Below are 19,430 nucleotides of genomic sequence, written 5' to 3' on the forward strand. Positions count from 1 at the left end.
TGGTCTAAAGTAGTACACTATATAGGGAATAGGGCTCTGGTCTATAGTAGTGTACTATATAGGGAATAGGGCCCTGGTCTAAAGTAGTACACTATATAGGGAATAGGGCTCTGGTCTATAGTAGTGTACTATATAGGGAATAGGGCCCTGGTCTAAAGTAGTACACTATATAGGGAATAGGGCTCTGGTCTATAGTAGTGTACTATATAGGGAATAGGGCCCTGGTCTAAAGTAGTACACTATATAGGGAATAGGGCCCTGGTCTAAAGTAGTACACTATATAGGGAATAGGGCCCTGGTCTAAAGTAGTACACTATATTGGGAATAGGGACCTGGTCTAAAGTAGTGTACTATATAGGGAATAGGGCTCTGGTCTAAAGTAGTGTACTATATAGGGAATAGGGCTCTGGTCTATAGTAGTGCATTATATAGGGAATAGGGCCCTGGTCTAAAGTAGTGCACTATATAGGGAATAGGGCCCTGGTCTAAAGTAGTGTACTATATAGGGAATAGGGCCCTGGTCTAAAGTAGTGTACTATATAGGGAATAGGGCCCTGGTCTATAGTAGTGTACTATATAGGGAATAGGGCTCTGGTCTAAAGTAGTACACTATATAGGGAATAGGGCCCTGGTCTAAAGTAGTGCACTATATAGGGAATAGGGCCCTGGTCTATAGTAGTGTACTATATAGGGAATAGGACTCTGGTCTATAGTAGTGCACTATATAGGGAATAGGGCCCTGGTCTATAGTAGTGTACTATATAGGGAATAGGGCCCTGGTCTAAAGTAGTGTACTATATAGGGAATAGGTCTCTGGTCTATAGTAGTGTACTATATAGGGAATAGGGCTCTGGTCTATAGTAGTGTACTATATAGGGAATAGGGCTCTGGTCTATAGTAGTACACTATATAGGGAATAGGGCTCTGGTCTATAGTAGTACACTATATAGGGAATAGGGCCCTGGTCTATAGTAGTGCACTATATAGGGAATAGGGCTCTGGTCTATAGTAGTGTACTATATAGGGAATAGGGCTCTGGTCTATAGTAGTGTACTATATAGGGAATAGGGCTCTGGTCTATAGTAGTGTACTATATAGGGAATAGGGCTCTGGTCTATAGTAGTGTACTATATAGGGAATAGGGCTCTGGTCTAAAGTAGTGCACTATATAGGGAATAGGGCTCTGGTCTAAAGTAGTGTACTATATAGGGAATAGGGCTCTGGTCTATAGTAGTGCACTATATAGGGAATAGGGCTCTGGTCTATAGTAGTGTACTATATAGGGAATAGGGCTCTGGTCTATAGTAGTGTACTATATAGGGAATAGGGCTCTGGTCTATAGTAGTGTACTATATAGGGAATAGGGCTCTGGTCTATAGTAGTGTACTATATAGGGAATAGGGCTCTGGTCTATAGTAGTGTACTATATAGGGAATAGGGCTCTGGTCTATAGTAGTGTACTATATAGGGAATAGGGCTCTGGTCTATAGTAGTGTACTATATAGGGAATAGGGCTCTGGTCTATAGTAGTGCACTACATAGGGAATAGGGCTCTGGTCTATAGTAGTGTACTATATAGGGAATAGGGCTCTGGTCTAAAGTAGTGTACTATATAGGGAATAGGGCTCTGGTCTATAGTAGTGCACTATATAGGGAATAGAGCCCTGGTCTATAGTAGTGTACTATATAGGGAACAGGTTGACGTGTTGTGTTGTCACACAGGTAGTGAGCTGCAGAGTGGATCCAGTGTTGCCCCCGACAACGACGTGTTGATCCAGCTGGCTAAGACCTACTCCTACACCCACAGCCAGATGCACAAGGGAGACCACTGTTACGACTCCAAGGACTTTATGGAAGGCATCACCAATGGCTACTACTGGTACCCTCTACCAGGTCAGTCAGTAAAACCAACGGCTACTACTGGTACCCTCTACCAGGTCAGTCAGTAAAACCAACGGCTACTACTGGTACCCTCTACCAGGTCAGTCAGTAAAACCAACGGCTACTACTGGTACCCTCTACCAGGTCAGTCAGTAAAACCAACGGCTACTACTGGTACCCTCTACCAGGTCAGTCAGTAAAACCAACGGCTACTACTGGTACCCTCTACCAGGTCAGTCAGTAAAACCAACGGCTACTACTGGTACCCTCTACCAGGTCAGTCAGTAAAACCAACGGCTACTACTGGTACCCTCTACCAGGTCAGTCAGTAAAACCAACGGCTACTACTGGTACCCTCTACCAGGTCAGTCAGTAAAACCAACGGCTACTACTGATACCCTCTACCAGGTCAGTCAGTAAAACCAACGGCTACTACTGGTACCCTCTACCAGGTCAGTCAGTAAAACCAAAGGCTACTACTGGTACCCTCTACCAGGTCAGTCAGTAAAACCAACGGCTACTACTGGTACCCTCTACCAGGTCAGTCAGTAAAACCAACGGCTACTACTGGTACCCTCTACCAGGTCAGTCGGTAAATCTATCAGTTTACAGATCTGGGGTAATAGTTAAGGGTGTTGGGTTGATAGTCGCTAGCCCCCCCCCTTCCCCCGCCAGGTTCAAAGTTCAAACCACGGGATAAATTCGCTACAGTACTAATACTAGAGGTCACGTGTACGTACAGTCGTGTTGTGAAAATGAATGTTTGTGTCATTCTCAAAACTTTTGACCACGCCTGTACATACATGACCTTTCGCTGGGTCAACTTGTCCGTGTTGTCATCAACCCCGGAGATATTGGGTTAAGATTTAGCAGAGTTGCTAAGACATCCGATCATTGATGTCTATGGGAGATTTATGTAAATGTTCCGGAGTGTTCCGCATCATCTCAGTGTAGAATACATATAGAACTGCACATGTACGTTCAGCCATTATGTCCCTTCATCCTATAGAAACTGGTCTAATAGACGACAGTGACAGGTGCAGTGATGAGCACCATTATGGCTCCAGTCTGGCTCATTTTCGTGTTTTTCTATCCGTTTCCTAGGATACTGGTCTAATAGACTACACTGACGAGCACCATTATGGCTCCAGTCTGGCTCAGTTTCATGTTTTTCTATCCGTTTCCTAGGATACTGGTCTAATAGACTACAGTGACTGGTGCAGTGACGAGCACCATTATGGCTCCAGTCTGGCTCAGTTTCATGTTTTTCTATCCGTTTCCTAGGATACTGGTCAAATAGACTACAGTGACAAGCACCATTATGGCTCCAGTCTGGCTCAGGTTCATGTTTTTCTATCTGTTTCCTAGGATACTGGTCTAATAGACTACACTGACGAGCACCATTATGGCTCCAGTCTGGCTCAGTTTCATGTTTTTCTATCTGTTTCCTAGGATACTGGTCTAATAGACTACAGTGACGAGCACCATTATGGCTCCAGTCTGGCTCAGTTTCAAGTTTTTCTATCTGTTTCCTAGGATACTGGTCTAATAGACTACAGTGACTGGTGCAGTGACGAGCACCATTATGGCTCCAGTCTGGCTCAGTTTCATGTTTTTCTATCTGTTTCCTAGGATACTGGTCTAATAGACTACACTGACGAGCACCATTATGGCTCCAGTCTGGCTCAGTTTCATGTTTTTCTATCTGTTTCCTAGGATAATGGTCTAATAGACTACACTGACGAGCACCATTATGGCTCCAGTCTGGCTCAGTTTCATGTTTTTCTATCCGTTTCCTAGGATACTGGTCAAATAGACTACAGTGACTGGTGCAGTGACGAGCACCATTATGGCTCCAGTCTGGCTCAGTTTCATGTTTTTCTATCCGTTTCCTAGGATACTGGTCTAATAGACTACAGTGATGAGCACCATTATGGCTCCAGTCTGGCTCAGTTTCATGTTTTTCTATCTGTTTCCTAGGATACTGGTCTAATAGACTACAGTGATGAGCACCATTATGGCTCCAGTCTCGCTCAGTTTCATGTTTTTCTATCCGTTTCCTAGGATACTGGTCTAATAGACTACAGTGACGAGCACCATTATGGCTCCAGTCTGGCTCAGTTTCATGTTTTTCTATCTGTTTCCTAGGATACTGGTCTAATAGACTACACTGACGAGCACCATTATGGCTCTAGTCTGGCTCAGTTTCATGTTTTTCTATCCGTTTCCTAGGATACTGGTCTAATAGACTACACTGACGAGCACCATTATGGCTCTAGTCTGGCTCAGTTTCATGTTTTTCTATCTGTTTCCTAGGATACTGGTCTAATAGACTACACTGACGAGCACCATTATGGCTCTAGTCTGGCTCAGTTTCATGTTTTTCTATCCGTTTCCTAGGATACTGGTCTAATAGACTACAGTGACTGGTGCAGTGACGAGCACCATTATGGCTCCAGTCTGGCTCAGTTTCATGTTTTTCTATCCGTTTCCTAGGATACTGGTCAAATAGACTACAGTGACAAGCACCATTATGGCTCCAGTCTGGCTCAGGTTCATGTTTTTCTATCTGTTTCCTAGGATACTGGTCTAATAGACTACACTGACGAGCACCATTATGGCTCCAGTCTGGCTCAGTTTCATGTTTTTCTATCTGTTTCCTAGGATACTGGTCTAATAGACTACAGTGACGAGCACCATTATGGCTCCAGTCTGGCTCAGTTTCAAGTTTTTCTATCTGTTTCCTAGGATACTGGTCTAATAGACTACAGTGACTGGTGCAGTGACGAGCACCATTATGGCTCCAGTCTGGCTCAGTTTCATGTTTTTCTATCTGTTTCCTAGGATACTGGTCTAATAGACTACACTGACGAGCACCATTATGGCTCCAGTCTGGCTCAGTTTCATGTTTTTCTGTTTCCTAGGATAATGGTCTAATAGACTACACTGACGAGCACCATTATGGCTCCAGTCTGGCTCAGTTTCATGTTTTTCTATCCGTTTCCTAGGATACTGGTCAAATAGACTACAGTGACTGGTGCAGTGACGAGCACCATTATGGCTCCAGTCTGGCTCAGTTTCATGTTTTTCTATCCGTTTCCTAGGATACTGGTCTAATAGACTACAGTGATGAGCACCATTATGGCTCCAGTCTGGCTCAGTTTCATGTTTTTCTATCTGTTTCCTAGGATACTGGTCTAATAGACTACAGTGATGAGCACCATTATGGCTCCAGTCTGGCTCAGTTTCATGTTTTTCTATCCGTTTCCTAGGATACTGGTCTAATAGACTACAGTGACGAGCACCATTATGGCTCCAGTCTGGCTCAGTTTCATGTTTTTCTATCTGTTTCCTAGGATACTGGTCTAATAGACTACACTGACGAGCACCATTATGGCTCTAGTCTGGCTCAGTTTCATGTTTTTCTATCCGTTTCCTAGGATACTGGTCTAATAGACTACACTGACGAGCACCATTATGGCTCTAGTCTGGCTCAGTTTCATGTTTTTCTATCTGTTTCCTAGGATACTGGTCTAATAGACTACACTGACGAGCACCATTATGGCTCTAGTCTGGCTCAGTTTCATGTTTTTCTATCCGTTTCCTAGGATACTGGTCTAATAGACTACAGTGATGAGCACCATTATGGCTCCAGTCTGGCTCAGTTTCATGTTTTTCTATCCGTTTCCTAGGATACTGGTCTAATAGACTACAGTGATGAGCACCATTATGGCTCTAGTCTGGCTCAGTTTCATGTTTTTCTATCCGTTTCCTAGGATACTGGTCTAATAGACTACACTGACGAGCACCATTATGGCTCTAGTCTGGCTCAGGTTCATGTTTTTCTATCCGTTTCCTAGGAGGGATGCAGGACTATAACTACGTGTGGGGCCAGTGTCTAGAGATCACCTTGGAGCTGTCCTGTTGTAAATACCCTCCAGAGAGTGATCTGCCTGGGCTCTGGGACGCCAACCGGGCCGCTCTGCTGGCATACATGCAACAGGTCCATCTGGGTCAGTACCACTCTGTCTGTCGTGGGTTAGTACCATACTGTCTATCGTGGGTTAGTACCATACTGTCTGTCGTGGGTTAGTACCATACTGTCTATCGTGGGTCAGTACTACGCTGTCTGTCGTGGGTTAGTACCACGCTGTCTGTCGTGGGTTAGTACCATACTGTCTATCGTGGGTTAGTACCATACTGTCTATCGTGGGTTAGTACCACGCTGTCTATCGTGGGTTAGTACCACGCTGTCTATCGTGGCTTAGTACCATGCTGTCTGTCGTGGGTTAGTACCATGCTGTCTATCGTGGGTTAGTACCACGCTGTCTATCGTGGGTTAGTACCATACTGTCTATCGTGGGTTAGTACCACGCTGTCTATCGTGGGTTAGTACCACGCTGTCTATCGTGGGTTAGTACCACGCTGTCTATCGTGGGTTAGTACCATGCTGTCTATCGTGGGTTAGTACCACGCTGTCTATCGTGGGTTAGTACCACGCTGTCTGTCGTGGGTTAGTACCATACTGTCTATCGTGGGTTAGTACCACGCTGTCTATCGTGGGTTAGTACCACGCTGTCTATCGTGGGTTAGTACCACGCTGTCTATCGTGGGTTAGTACCATGCTGTCTGTCGTGGGTTAGTACCACACTGTCTATCGTGGTTTAGTACCATGCTGTCTGTCGTGGGTTAGTACCATGCTGTCTGTCGTGGGTTAGTACCACGCTGTCTATCGTGGTTTAGTACCATGCTGTCTGTCGTGGGTTAGTACCATGCTGTCTGTCGTGGGTTAGTACCATACTGTCTATCGTGGGTCAGTACCACGCTGTCTATCGTGGTTTAGTACCATGCTGTCTGTCGTGGGTTAGTACCATGCTGTCTGTCGTGGGTCAGTACCACACTGTCTGTCATAAATACAATCAAATCAATCAATACTTCTGTACAGTGTTTCACTACCAAGTGGTGGCTTGATCATGTCAATGGTAGAATGATTCATTTAGGTAAGAATCGGTAAGGTTAAACGATTCATTCAAGATATGTGGATATTGAATGTAAGCATAAGATAATTCTGTAAAAAAAAAAAAATCCCAATGTTATGTCACATGCTGACAAGCCCCCAGGGACTAAAATAGATCTACAGATCAGATCTCACAACAATGGTCTACCCTGGGATGACTCCTGGTCCGGGTCAGTCATCACGGTCTACCCTGGGATGACTCCTGGTCCGGGTCAGTCATCACAGTCTACCCTGGGACGACTCCTGGTCCGGGTCAGTCATCACAGTCTACCCTGGGATGACTCCTGGTCCGGGTCAGTCATCACAGTCTACCCTGGGACGACTCCTGGTCCGGGTCAGTCATCACAGTCTACCCTGGGACGACTCCTGGTCCGGGTCAGTCATCACAGTCTACCCTGGGATGACTCCTGGTCCGGGTCAGTCATCACAGTCTACCCTGGGACGACTCCTGGTCCGGGTCAGTCATCACAGTCTACCCTGGGATGACTCCTGGTCCGGGTCAGTCATCACAGTCTACCCTGGGACGACTCCTGGTCCGGGTCAGTCATCACGGTCTACCCTGGGACGACTCCTGGTCCAGGTCAGTCATCACGGTCTACCCTGGGATGACTCCTGGTCCGGGTCAGTCATCACGGTCTACCCTGGGATGACTCCTGGTCCAGGTCAGTCATCACGGTCTACCCTGGGATGACTCCTGGTCCAGGTCAGTCATCACGGTCTACCCTGGGATGACTCCTGGTCCAGGTCAGTCATCACGGTCTACCCTGGGATGACTCCTGGTCCAGGTCAGTCATCACGGTCTACCCTGGGATGACTCCTGGTCCAGGTCAGTCATCACGGTCTACCCTGGGATGACTCCTGGTCCAGGTCAGTCATCACGGTCTACCCTGGGATGACTCCTGGTCCGGGTCAGTCATCACGGTCTTCTACCCTGGGACGACTCCTGGTCCAGGTCAGTCATCACAGTCTACCCTGGGACGACTCCTGGTCCAGGTCAGTCATCACGGTCTACCCTGGGATGACTCCTGGTCCAGGTCAGTCATCACGGTCTACCCTGGGACGACTCCTAGTCCAGGTCAGTCATCACGGTCTACCCTGGGACGACTCCTAGTCCAGGTCAGTCATCACGGTCTACCCTGGGACGACTCCTAGTCCGGGTCAGTCATCACAGTCTACCCTGGGACGACTCCTAGTCCAGGTCAGTCGTCACGGTGTAAAGTAGTGCACTATATAGGGAATAGGGTGCCATTTGGGATGCACAGGGAGAGTCCGTGTGATGCTTGGTGCCTCAACTGACATCACAACAATCACCACTATAATGTGACCCTGGCTAAAAGATCATATTAATTAACCAACAGAAGCTCCCCCTGTAGTCCAGTCAAAAGCTTTTCTAAAATAGTCTGACTGTTCTCCTGTGTTGTGTCGAGGTAAACGCAGAATGGTCTGACTGTTCTCCTGTGTTGTGTCGAGGTAAACACAGAATGGTCTGACTGTTCTCCTGTGTTGTGTCGAGGTAAACACAGAATAGTCTGACTGTTCTCCTGTGTTGTGTCGAGGTAAACGCAGAATAGGGTGACGAAAGCTTCATTCATTCCAGTAAAGTTAAGAAGGGGGAAACTCCGCCCCTTTCTGAATAGTTAATGGAGTATCGTCTAACTAACAGCCGGACAATTGGAGTAGCAGCGCTTAAATCTCCCTGGATTGATTACGTTCATTTTACTCCTGTGAATCTTTCATGGTCTTTGCTTGTGTCTGTCGTTTTTTTAATGTTTACAAATTAGATGCGCTGAAATGAAAGCAACTTCCTGAAAATGAACACTGGGATGACAGTGATATTATGTCTGTTTAGATAGATGTGATCTAGAGCCAAGCCTGTTGATCTTTAATCTGAGGCTATCCTGCTAGTGACGCAACATGTTGAATTATGCAACAGAACTTGACAACAGTAATGAATGAGGCTGCCTAGACAGAGCAGGTAGGTCTAGACAGAGCTAGTGGTTGCAGGCCAGTTCCACCTACGTTAATTTAGTAATATATGCAAATTGCCTCGTGTGTTTATGCAAATGAGGCATATATACTTTTATTTTATTTTAACACATATTGTTTTAAATACCAGATACCATTACAAAATGTGCATATGAGTGAATTCTAAGAAAATAAAAGTGAAATTTGACAAATTGAGTACCAAAATACCAGGTGTTTATTTGTCTGTTCCAGTAAAATGTTTTATGTGGTATAATCCAGTCGATACCTGATGGAGTTTTGGAGGAATTGCATCCGTTGTTCAACTGTTTCATTTATTAAAATGTTTTTTTTTTTTAAACCTTTTTAACAATTTGGATGACCGTTGCTAAATTGAGAACCAATTGGCTTGGCTGGTGTTGATTGTCTTTCTCTCCTTCCGTCCCGCTGTGTGTGTCTCTAGGTGTGAAAGGGCAGGTGTTGGACGCAGAGGGAAACCCATCGCAGAATGCTCTGGTGGAGGTGGAGGGGAGACAGAACCTCTGTCCCTTCAGAACCGACCGCCATGGAGAATACTACAGACTGCTGCTGCCAGGCAACTACACCTTTAGGGTGAGACAGCACCCTCTGGTGGTAGTACTGATAGTTTAGGTTTATTCAACTACTGCTGCTACCAGGCAACTACACCTTTAGGGTGAGACAGCACCCTCTGGTGGTAGTACTGATAGTTTAGGTTTATTCAACTACTGCTGCTGCCAGGCAACTACACCTTTAGGGTGAGACAGCACCCTCTGGTGGTAGTACTGATAGTTTAGGTTTATTCAACTACTGCTGCTGCCAGGCAACTACACCTTTAGGGTGAGACAGCACCCTCTGGTGGTAGTACTGATAGTTTAGGTTTATTCAACTACTGCTGCTGCCAGGCAACTACACCTTTAGGGTGAGACAGCACCCTCTGGTGGTAGTACTGATAGTTTAGGTTTATTCAACTACTGCTGCTGTCTCAAATGGCACCCTATTCCCTATGTAGTGCACTACTTTTGACCAGAGCCCTATTCCCTATATAGTACACTACTTTTGACCAGAGCCCTATTCCACTATATAGCAAATAGGGTGCCATTTGGGACCGGTCTGTATATCTGGGTGGTAGTTATTTATTTGGACGGTGAAGCTAAAATGTTTAATTTGGCTCTATTACTCCCAGCATTTTGGATTTGAGATTTAAAAAATGTTTCATATGAGGCGAATGTACAAAATGTCACCTTTTTTATTTGAGGGTATTTTCATACATATTTGTTTTAACGTTTAGAAAAGAAAGCACTTTTTATTAGGGTCCGATTTCAAAATCTGTGATGCGAGGACCTCTGAATCACAGAATCTTGTCATGTTTTGTCTTAGATTGCCTTGTCATTTTGCTTTTCCCTCTGTTCATTTTCCCCCTGCTGGTCTTTTTAGGTTCGTTCCCCTTTTTCTCTCTCCCTTCCTCTCTCTCTTCTCTCTATCGTTCCGTTCCTGCTCCCAGCTGTTCCTATTCCCCTAATCAATCATTTAGTCTTCCCACACCTGTTCCTTATCTTTTCCCCTGATTAGAGTCCCTATTTCTTCCCTTGTTTTCCGTTCCTGTCCTGTCGGATCCTTGTCTATTGTTCACCGTGCTGTGTCTGTGTATCGCCCTGTCGTGTCGTGTTTCCCTCAGATGCTGCGTGGAGAGCAGGTGTCTGAGTCTGCTAGGTTCAAGTGCCTTCCCGAGGCAACCTGCAGTTCTTGATCGAGTCTCCAGTCTGTTCTCGTCATTACGAGTGGAATTATGTCTTATGTTTGTAGAATTACTTTACTGGATTAAAGACTCTGTTTTCGCCAAGTCGCTTTTGGGTCCTCATTCACCTGCATGACAGAAGGATCCGACCAAAGAATGGACCCAGCGACTACAGACGTTCGTAACACTGCCGTCGAGATCCAAGGAGCCATGCTCGGCAGACACGAGCAGGAATTGTCTGCTGCTCGCCATGCCGTGGAGAACCTGGCCGCTCAGGTTTCCGACCTCTCTGGACAGTTCCAGAGTCTTCGTCTCGTGCCACCTGTTACTTCCTGGCCTGCCGAGCCTCCGGAACCTAGGGTTAATAACCCACCTTGCTACTCCGGGCAGCCCACGGAGTGCCGCTCCTTTCTCACCCAGTGTGATATTGTGTTCTCTCTCCAACCCAACACATACTCTAGCGAGAGAGCTCGGGTTGCTTACGTCATTTCACTCCTTACTGGCCGGGCTCGAGAGTGGGGCACAGCTATCTGGGAGGCAAGGGCTGATTGTTCAAACAATTACCAGAACTTTAAAGAGGAGATGATTCGGGTTTTTGACCGTTCAGTTTTTGGTGGGGAGGCTTCTAGGGCCCTGGCTTCCCTATGCCAAGGTGATCGATCCATAACGGATTACTCTATAGAGTTTCGCACTCTTGCTGCCTCTAGTGACTGGAACGAGCCGGCGCTGCTCGCTCGTTTTCTGGAGGGACTCCACGCAGTGGTCAAAGATGAGATTCTCTCTCGGGAGGTTCCTTCCAGTGTGGACTCTTTGATTGCTCTCGCCATCCGCATAGAACGACGGGTAGATCTTCGTCACCAAGCTCGTGGAAGAGAGCTCGCGTCAACGGTGTTTCCCTGCTCCGCATCGCAACCATCTCCCTCCTCTGGCTCAGAGACTGAGTCCATGCAGCTGGGAGGTATTCGCATCTCGACTAAGGAGAGGGAACGGAGGATCACCAACCGCCTGTGCCTCTATTGCGGATTTGATGGACATTTTGTCAATTCATGTCCAGTAAAAGGCCAGAGCTCATCAGTAAGCGGAGGGCTACTGGTGAGCGCTACTACTCAGGTCTCTTCATCTAGATCCTGTACTACTATGTCGGTCCATCTACGCTGGACCGGTTCGGGTGCTACATGCAGTGCCTTGATTGACTCGGGGCTGAGGGTTGTTTCATGGACGAAGCATGGGCTCGGAAACATGACATTCCTTTCAGACAGTTAGACAAGCCTACGCCCATGTTTGCCTTAGATGGTAGTCATCTTCCCAGTATCAGATTTGAGACACTACCTTTAACTCTCACAGTATCTGGTAACCACAGTGAGACTATTTCTTTTTTGATTTTTCGTTCACCTTTTACACCTGTTGTTTTGGGTCATCCCTGGCTAGTATGTCATAATCCTTCTATTAATTGGTCTAGTAATTCTATCCTATCCTGGAACGTTTCTTGTCATGTGAAGTGTTTAATGTCTGCCATCCCTCCCATTTCTTCTGTCCCCACTTCTCAGGAGGAACCTGGCGATTTGACAGGAGTGCCGGAGGAATATCATGATCTGCGCACGGTCTTCAGTCGGTCCCGAGCCAACTCCCTTCCTCCTCACCGGTCGTATGATTGTAGTATTGATCTCCTTCCGGGGACCACTCCTCCTCGGGGTAGACTATACTCTCTGTCGGCTCCCGAACGTAAGGCTCTCGAGGATTATTTATCTGTGTCTCTTGACGCCGGTACCATAGTGCCTTCTTCCTCTCCGGCCGGGGCGGGGTTCTTTTTGTTAAGAAAAAGGACGGTACTCTGCGCCCCTGCGTGGATTATCGAGGGCTGAATGACATAACGGTTAAGAATCGTTATCCGCTTCCCCTTATGTCATCAGCCTTCGAGATTCTGCAGGGAGCCAGGTGCTTTACTAAGTTGGACCTTCGTAACGCTTACCATCTCGTGCGCATCAGAGAGGGGGACGAGTGGAAAACGGCGTTTAACACTCCGTTAGGGCATTTTGAGTACCGGGTTCTGCCGTTTGGTCTCGCCAATGCGCCAGCTGTTTTTAGGCATTAGTTAATGATGTTCTGAGAGACATGCTGAACATCTTTGTTTTTGTCTATCTTGACGATATCCTGATTTTTTCACCGTCACTCGAGATTCATGTTCAGCACGTTCGACGTGTTCTACAGCGCCTTTTAGAGAATTGTCTCTACGTGAAGGCTGAGAAGTGCTCTTTTCATGTCTCCTCCGTTACTTTTCTCGGTTCCGTTATTTCCGCTGAAGGCATTCAGATGGATACCGCTAAGGTCCAAGCTGTCAGTGATTGGCCCGTTCCAAGGTCACGTGTCGAGTTGCAGCGCTTTTTAGGTTTCGCTAATTTCTATCGGCGTTTCATTCGTAATTTCGGTCAAGTTGCTGCCCCTCTCACAGCTCTTACTTCTGTCAAGACGTGTTTTAAGTGGTCCGGTTCCGCCCAGGGAGCTTTTGATCTTCTAAAAGAACGTTTTACGTCCGCTCCTATCCTCGTTACTCCTGACGTCACTAGACAATTCATTGTCGAGGTTGACGCTTCAGAGGTAGGCGTGGGAGCCATTCTATCCCAGCGCTTCCAGTCTGACGATAAGGTTCATCCTTGCGCTTATTTTTCTCATCGCCTGTCGCCATCTGAACGCAACTATGATGTGGGTAACCGCGAACTGCTCGCCATCCGCTTAGCCCTAGGCGAATGGCGACAGTGGTTGGAGGGGCGACCGTTCCTTTTGTCGTTTGGACAGACCATAAGAACCTTGAGTACATCCGTTCTGCCAAACGACTTAATGCCCATCAAGCTCGTTGGGCGTTGTTTTTCGCTCGTTTCGAGTTTGTGATTTCTTACCGTCCGGGTAGCAAAAACACCAAGCCTGATGCCTTATCCCGTCTGTTTAGTTCTTCTGTGGCTTCTACTGATCCCGAGGGATTCTTCCTTATGGGCGTGTTGTCGGGTTGACAGTCTGGGGAATTGAAAGACAGGTTAAGCAAGCACTCACGCACACTGCGTCGCCGCGCGCTGTCCTAGTAACCTCCTTTTCGTTCCTGTTTCCACTCGTCTGGCTGTTCTTCAGTGGGCTCACTCTGCCAAGTTAGCTGGTCATCCCGGTGTTCGAGGCACTCTTGCGTCTATTCGCCAGCGCTTTTGGTGGCCGACTCAGGAGCGTGACACGCGCCGTTTCGTGGCCGCTTGTTCGGACTGCGCGCAGACTAAGTCGGGTAACTCTCCTCCTGCCGGTCGTCTCAGACCGCTCCCCATTCCTTCTCGACCATGGTCTCACATCGCCCTAGACTTCATTACCGGTCTGCCTTTGTCTGCGGGGAAGACTGTGATTCTTACGGTTGTCGATAGGTTCTCTAAGGCGGCACATTTCATTCCCCTCTCTAAACTTCCTTCCGCTAAGGAGACGGCACAAATCATCATCGAGAATGTGTTCAGAATTCATGGCCTCCCGTTAGACGCCGTTTCAGACAGAGGCCCGCAATTCACGTCACAGTTTTGGAGGGAGTTCTGTCGTTTGATTGGTGCGTCCGTCAGTCTCTCTTCCGGGTTTCATCCCCAGTCTAACGGTCAAGCAGAGAGGGCCAATCAGACGATTGGTCGCATACTACGCAGCCTTTCTTTCAGAAACCCTGCGTCTTGGGCAGAACAGCTCCCCTGGGCAGAATACGCTCACAACTCGCTTCCTTCGTCTGCTACCGGGTTATCTCCGTTTCAGAGTAGTCTGGGTTACCAGCCTCCTCTGTTCTCTTCCCAGCTTGCCGAGTCCAGCGTTCCCTCCGCTCAAGCGTTTGTCCAACGTTGTGAGCGCACCTGGAGGAGGGTGAGGTCTGCACTTTGCCGTTACAGGGCACAGACTGTGAGAGCCGCCAATAAACGCAGGATTAAGAGTCCAAGGTATTGTTGCGGCCAGAGAGTGTGGCTTTCCACTCGCAACCTTCCTCTTACGACAGCTTCTCGTAAGTTGACTCCGCGGTTCATTGGTCCGTTCCGTGTCTCCCAGGTCGTCAATCCTGTCGCTGTGCGACTGCTTCTTCCGCGACATCTTCGTCGCGTCCATCCTGTCTTCCATGTCTCCTGTGTCAAGCCCTTTCTTCGCACCCCCGTTCGTCTACCCTCCCCCCCTCCCGTCCTTGTCGAGAGCGCACCTATTTACAAGGTACGTAGGATCATGGACATGCGTTCTCGGGGACGGGGTCACCAATACTTAGTGGATTGGGAGGGTTACGGTCCTGAGGAGAGGAGTTGGGTTCCGTCTCGGGACGTGCTGGACCGTTCACTCATTGATGATTTCCTCCGTTGCCGCCAGGATTCCTCCTCGAGTGCGCCAGGAGGCGCTCGGTGAGTGGGGGGTACTGTCATGTTTTGTCTTAGATTGCCTTGTCATTTTGCTTTTCCCTCTGTTCATTTTCCCCTGCTGGTCTTTTTAGGTTCGTTCCCCTTTTTCTCTCTCCCTTCCTCTCTCTCTTCTCTCTATCGTTCCGTTCCTGCTCCCAGCTGTTCCTATTCCCCTAATCAATCATTTAGTCTTCCCACACCTGTTCCTTATCTTTTCCCCTGATTAGAGTCCCTATTTCTTCCCTTGTTTTCCGTTCCTGTCCTGTCGGATCCTTGTCTATTGTTCACCGTGCTGTGTCTGTGTATCGCCCTGTCGTGTCGTGTTTCCCTCAGATGCTGCGTGGAGAGCAGGTGTCTGAGTCTGCTAGGTTCAAGTGCCTTCCCGAGGCAACCTGCAGTTCTTGATCGAGTCTCCAGTCTGTTCTCGTCATTACGAGTGGAATTATGTCTTATGTTTGTAGAATTACTTTACTGGATTAAAGACTCTGTTTTCGCCAAGTCGCTTTTGGGTCCTCATTCACCTGCATGACAAATCTAGACAATAAACGGAATTCAACACTATTCAAAAATATATGGAATATAGTAGGAAATCAACTAAAATGTATTAATTTGCCCAAGTTTATAATAAGACGAGAACAGAATGCGTCAGTGACTCGTATTTCTTTCAAGTTTCTGAACCGGCATCGAGAATCCCCCCCGGTCTGCGTGTGTTCCCGGCTACCACTCGGTGTAGCTGTTAGCGACGATGCTAATAAAACGACAAACAGTCTTCTGGTAGATGGAAAGGCTTTCACAGAAAAACCTTCTCAATTAAAATGTTAACTACAAAGTAGCCTATTGCGTTTCCTGGCAGAATTAGATCATGATTATTTGATTCAGTGTGGTGGGTGTTAGAGTTGCGTCAATTCGAATCTGGTATCAGGATAAATATAACAATGAGTCACCGATTGTATACTATGTATTTTTTATTAGCTAAGCAATAAATGGTAATTGCAATTTTCGTATATACGGGCTCTCTGTCCCACCTCGCAGGGCAGAACAGAGAACTGACAGGACGTATGTAAAACAGTATTCTTTATACTGTGATAGACAGTTCCAACCCGTCTGTTGGCCTATCACAGTAGAGACTGGGCGTGGTTTAAACTTGCTCAGCCTATTGCAGGCGTTCAGACGGGTCCCCGCCTCTTGGCGCTTCTGTTGATAGATGTAAATGTTGCTTGTGAAGAACATCCAGGCTCTCATGCTCCATACCGTTATCTCGCACCTGGCTCCTGTTATCTAACAAAAGACCGCTTGTTCTCGCAACACCCTGCTCTGAATGTGCCCCCCTCCCAACTCATTGAACAGTTCTTGTCTTCATGCTACTCTGTATTTTTCCATCATGAGAAAATCCCATGGCCCTGAAACTATTAACAATGTTTCAAGTCAGCTATGATGCATAACACATACATACATCCACACAAGCCAACAGCAGATAATATTCAATCATATATATGGTAATGGCTATAATGTAAAATACAGGATCCAACACTAACAATAGCCTCAGCTAACAGCAACAGTGTTTGGCTAACAGTAGCCTAGGCTAACAGCAGCAGTGTTTGGGCTAACAGTAGCCTAGGCTAACAGCAACAGTGTTTGGCTAACAGTAGCCTAGGCTAACAGCAGCAGTGTTTGGGCTAACAGTAGCCTAGGCTAACAGCAGCAGTGTTTGGGCTAACAGTAGCCTAGGCTAACAGCAGCAGTGTTTGGGCTAACAGTAGCCTAGGCTAACAGTAACAGTGTTTGGCTAACAGTAGCCTAGGCTAACAGCAACAGTGTTTGGCTAACAGTAGCCTAGGCTAACAGCAACAGTGTTTGGCTAACAGTAACAGTGTTTGGGCTAACAGTAGCCTAGGCTAACAGTAACAGTGTTTGGGCTAACAGTAGCCTAGGCTAACAGCAACAGTGTTTGGGCTAACAGTAGCCTAGGCTAACAGCAGCAGTGTTTGGCTAACAGTAGCCTAGGCTAACAGCAGATACTATTCAATCACATATATGGTAACGGGCTATAGTGCAAAACACAGAAACCTCATATGGGTCATTTGTTTAGCCAACTCTACCATCACACGTGTGCTAGAAAAACACCATTAAACAGCAGCCTCGTTGGGGTGCACAGGGGAATTAAAGGGGAACGATACCCCAAAACTTAACATTTCCTAAACATTTCCCAGACCTCAAAAGTGGTCTCCTGATGTGGTTGCAGCATTGTTGTGGTTTTAGAAAATCCAATTTATGTTTTAAAAATAAAAATAATGGATTTTATAGGGCTCCGCTTTGTTTCCTTTGAAGGTCTCATAAGCATTTGGACAAATGTACCTCCTATGTGTATTAAAGTAGTCAAAAGTGGAGTATTTGGTCCCATATTCCTAGCAAGCAGTGACTTCATCAAACTTGTGACTCTACAAACTTGTTGGATGCATGTTTGGTGTTTGACCCCCTAAAACAACACTGAGATTAGACTGGGACGGTAGGAATTATTTAACTGCTCTCAAATCAACCAAAGAGGGTGGAGGGTCAACTGTCTCTAAGTGGCATGGAGAGGACATGGAGCTTTGGTCAAACTAGTGTACTATATAGGGATTAGGGTGCCGTTTGGGATACAGTCTAGAGTGAGACAATCCTATGGGCTCTAAATCCAAAAGTAGTGCACTCTAAATAGGGATTAGGGTGCTGTTTAGGACAGTCTAGAGTGAGACAATCCTATGGGCTCTAAGTCCAAAAGTAGTGCACTCTAAATAAGGATTAGGGTGCTGTTTTGGACACGGACTCAATGAGTGTTTCTCAGTGTTTTTATTTTGAGCCGGCTCATACAAAGCCACGTGGGTGGTCCTCCCGGGTGGTGTGGTGCAGTAGCACGTATGAGCTCCCAGTCTCCCACAGTCTCCAGTAAACATCTGATCAACGGACAGATAACAACCGTTCCTCCGACAGACGGCTAAGAGAAAGCACCAGAACATTTAACAACAACAGAGATATTTAACAACAACAGAGATAATTAACAACAACAAGAGATATTTAACAACAACAGAGATATTGTGAAACCATGAGAACATTTTTTTTTAACCTTTAATTATATTCATCCCATCTGTTCAGACGGAATAGACACTTGAACAGTAGAATACTGTGATCTGTATACACTAAAGATACAATACTGTATCTTTGATTCATACCCAGCTGTATACTAACTAATCTACAGTACAATATTGTATCTTTAGTTAGTATACAACTGGGTATGAATCAATCTACAGTACAATACTGTATATTTAGTTAGTATACAGCTGGGTATGAATCAATCTACAGTACAATACTGTATCTTTAGTTAGTATACAGCTGGTTATGAATCAATCTACAGTACAATACTGTATCTTTAGTTAGTATACAGCTGGGTATGAATCAATCTACAGTACAATACTGTATCTTTAGTTAGTATACAACTGGGTATGAATCAATCTACAGTACAATACTGTATCTTTAGTTAGTATACAGCTGGGTATGAATCAATCTACAGTACAATACTGTATCTTTAGTTAATATACAGCTGGTTATGAATCAATCTACAGTACAATACTGTATCTTGAGTTACTATACAGCTGGGTATGAATCAATCTACAGTACAATACTGTATCTTTAGTTAGTATACAGCTGGGTATGAATCAATCTACAGTACAATACTGTATCTTTAGTTAGTATACAACTGGGTATGAATCAATCTACAGTACAATACTGTATATTTTGTGGGTATACAACTGGGTATGAATGAATCAATCAATCGTATCAAATCAATCAATGTGATTGACATATTTGCCTGTGTGTGAAGTTGACTCAACATTGTAATAATTGATCAATACATGAACTAATCGATCGATGTGATCGACAGGTGACGTTCCCGGGCCACCAGGTGTTGACGGAGACGTTGACAGTCCCGTACGGTCCCGACTCATTCTCGGCCCTCGTCCACAACTTCCAGCTGCAGAGGTCCGCAGCCGCCACCCCTGGTCCCAGCCGCCCCACCCAGTCCTGCACCCCACCCCAGGTCTGGAGGCCCCTGGGTGGCCACTCTTCCAGCCTGGGCCCCTCGGGCGGCACCATCCTCCTGGTTCTCCTGGTTCTCCGGGATACCATGTTACTGTGACCGAGAGACGGGCCACGTCCCAAATGGCACCTTATTTCCTGTGTAGTGGAGGACTCTGGTCGAAAGTAGTGCACTATATAGGGAATAGGGCTCTGGTCTATAGTAGTGCACTATATAGGGCATAGGGCTCTGGTCTATAGTAGTGCACTATATAGGGAATAGGGCTCTGGTCTATAGTAGTGCACTATATAGGGCATAGGATTCCATTTGGGACGTATCCATGGAGACGGACAGACAGACTGACTGAGATGGGATCTC

General features: G+C 46.5%; 1 protein-coding gene across 3 annotated transcripts in view; it reads left to right on the top strand.

Moving 5' to 3' along the window:
- Positions 1 to 19,187, top strand: part of LOC124018752 (carboxypeptidase M-like) — a 100,088-nt gene extending 80,901 nt beyond the window's left edge. The window contains exons 6-9 of one of the 3 annotated variants that reach the window (XM_046334104.1): positions 1,723 to 1,893; positions 5,742 to 5,894; positions 9,324 to 9,472; positions 18,918 to 19,187. In XM_046334104.1, coding sequence (XP_046190060.1) covers positions 1,723 to 1,893; positions 5,742 to 5,894; positions 9,324 to 9,472; positions 18,918 to 19,172 — 728 coding nt within the window. In that variant the 3' untranslated portion in view covers positions 19,173 to 19,187. Of the gene's footprint in view, positions 1 to 1,722; positions 1,894 to 5,741; positions 5,920 to 9,323; positions 9,473 to 18,917 lie in introns of all 3 variants that reach the window. The other 2 variants (XM_046334106.1, XM_046334105.1) reach the window with 2 other exon arrangements.
- The last annotated feature ends 243 nt before the right edge of the window (positions 19,188 to 19,430 follow it).

This window comes from Oncorhynchus gorbuscha, unplaced genomic scaffold (genome assembly GCF_021184085.1).
Source record: "Oncorhynchus gorbuscha isolate QuinsamMale2020 ecotype Even-year unplaced genomic scaffold, OgorEven_v1.0 Un_scaffold_576, whole genome shotgun sequence".
Classification (NCBI taxonomy): Eukaryota; Metazoa; Chordata; class Actinopteri; order Salmoniformes; family Salmonidae; genus Oncorhynchus; species Oncorhynchus gorbuscha.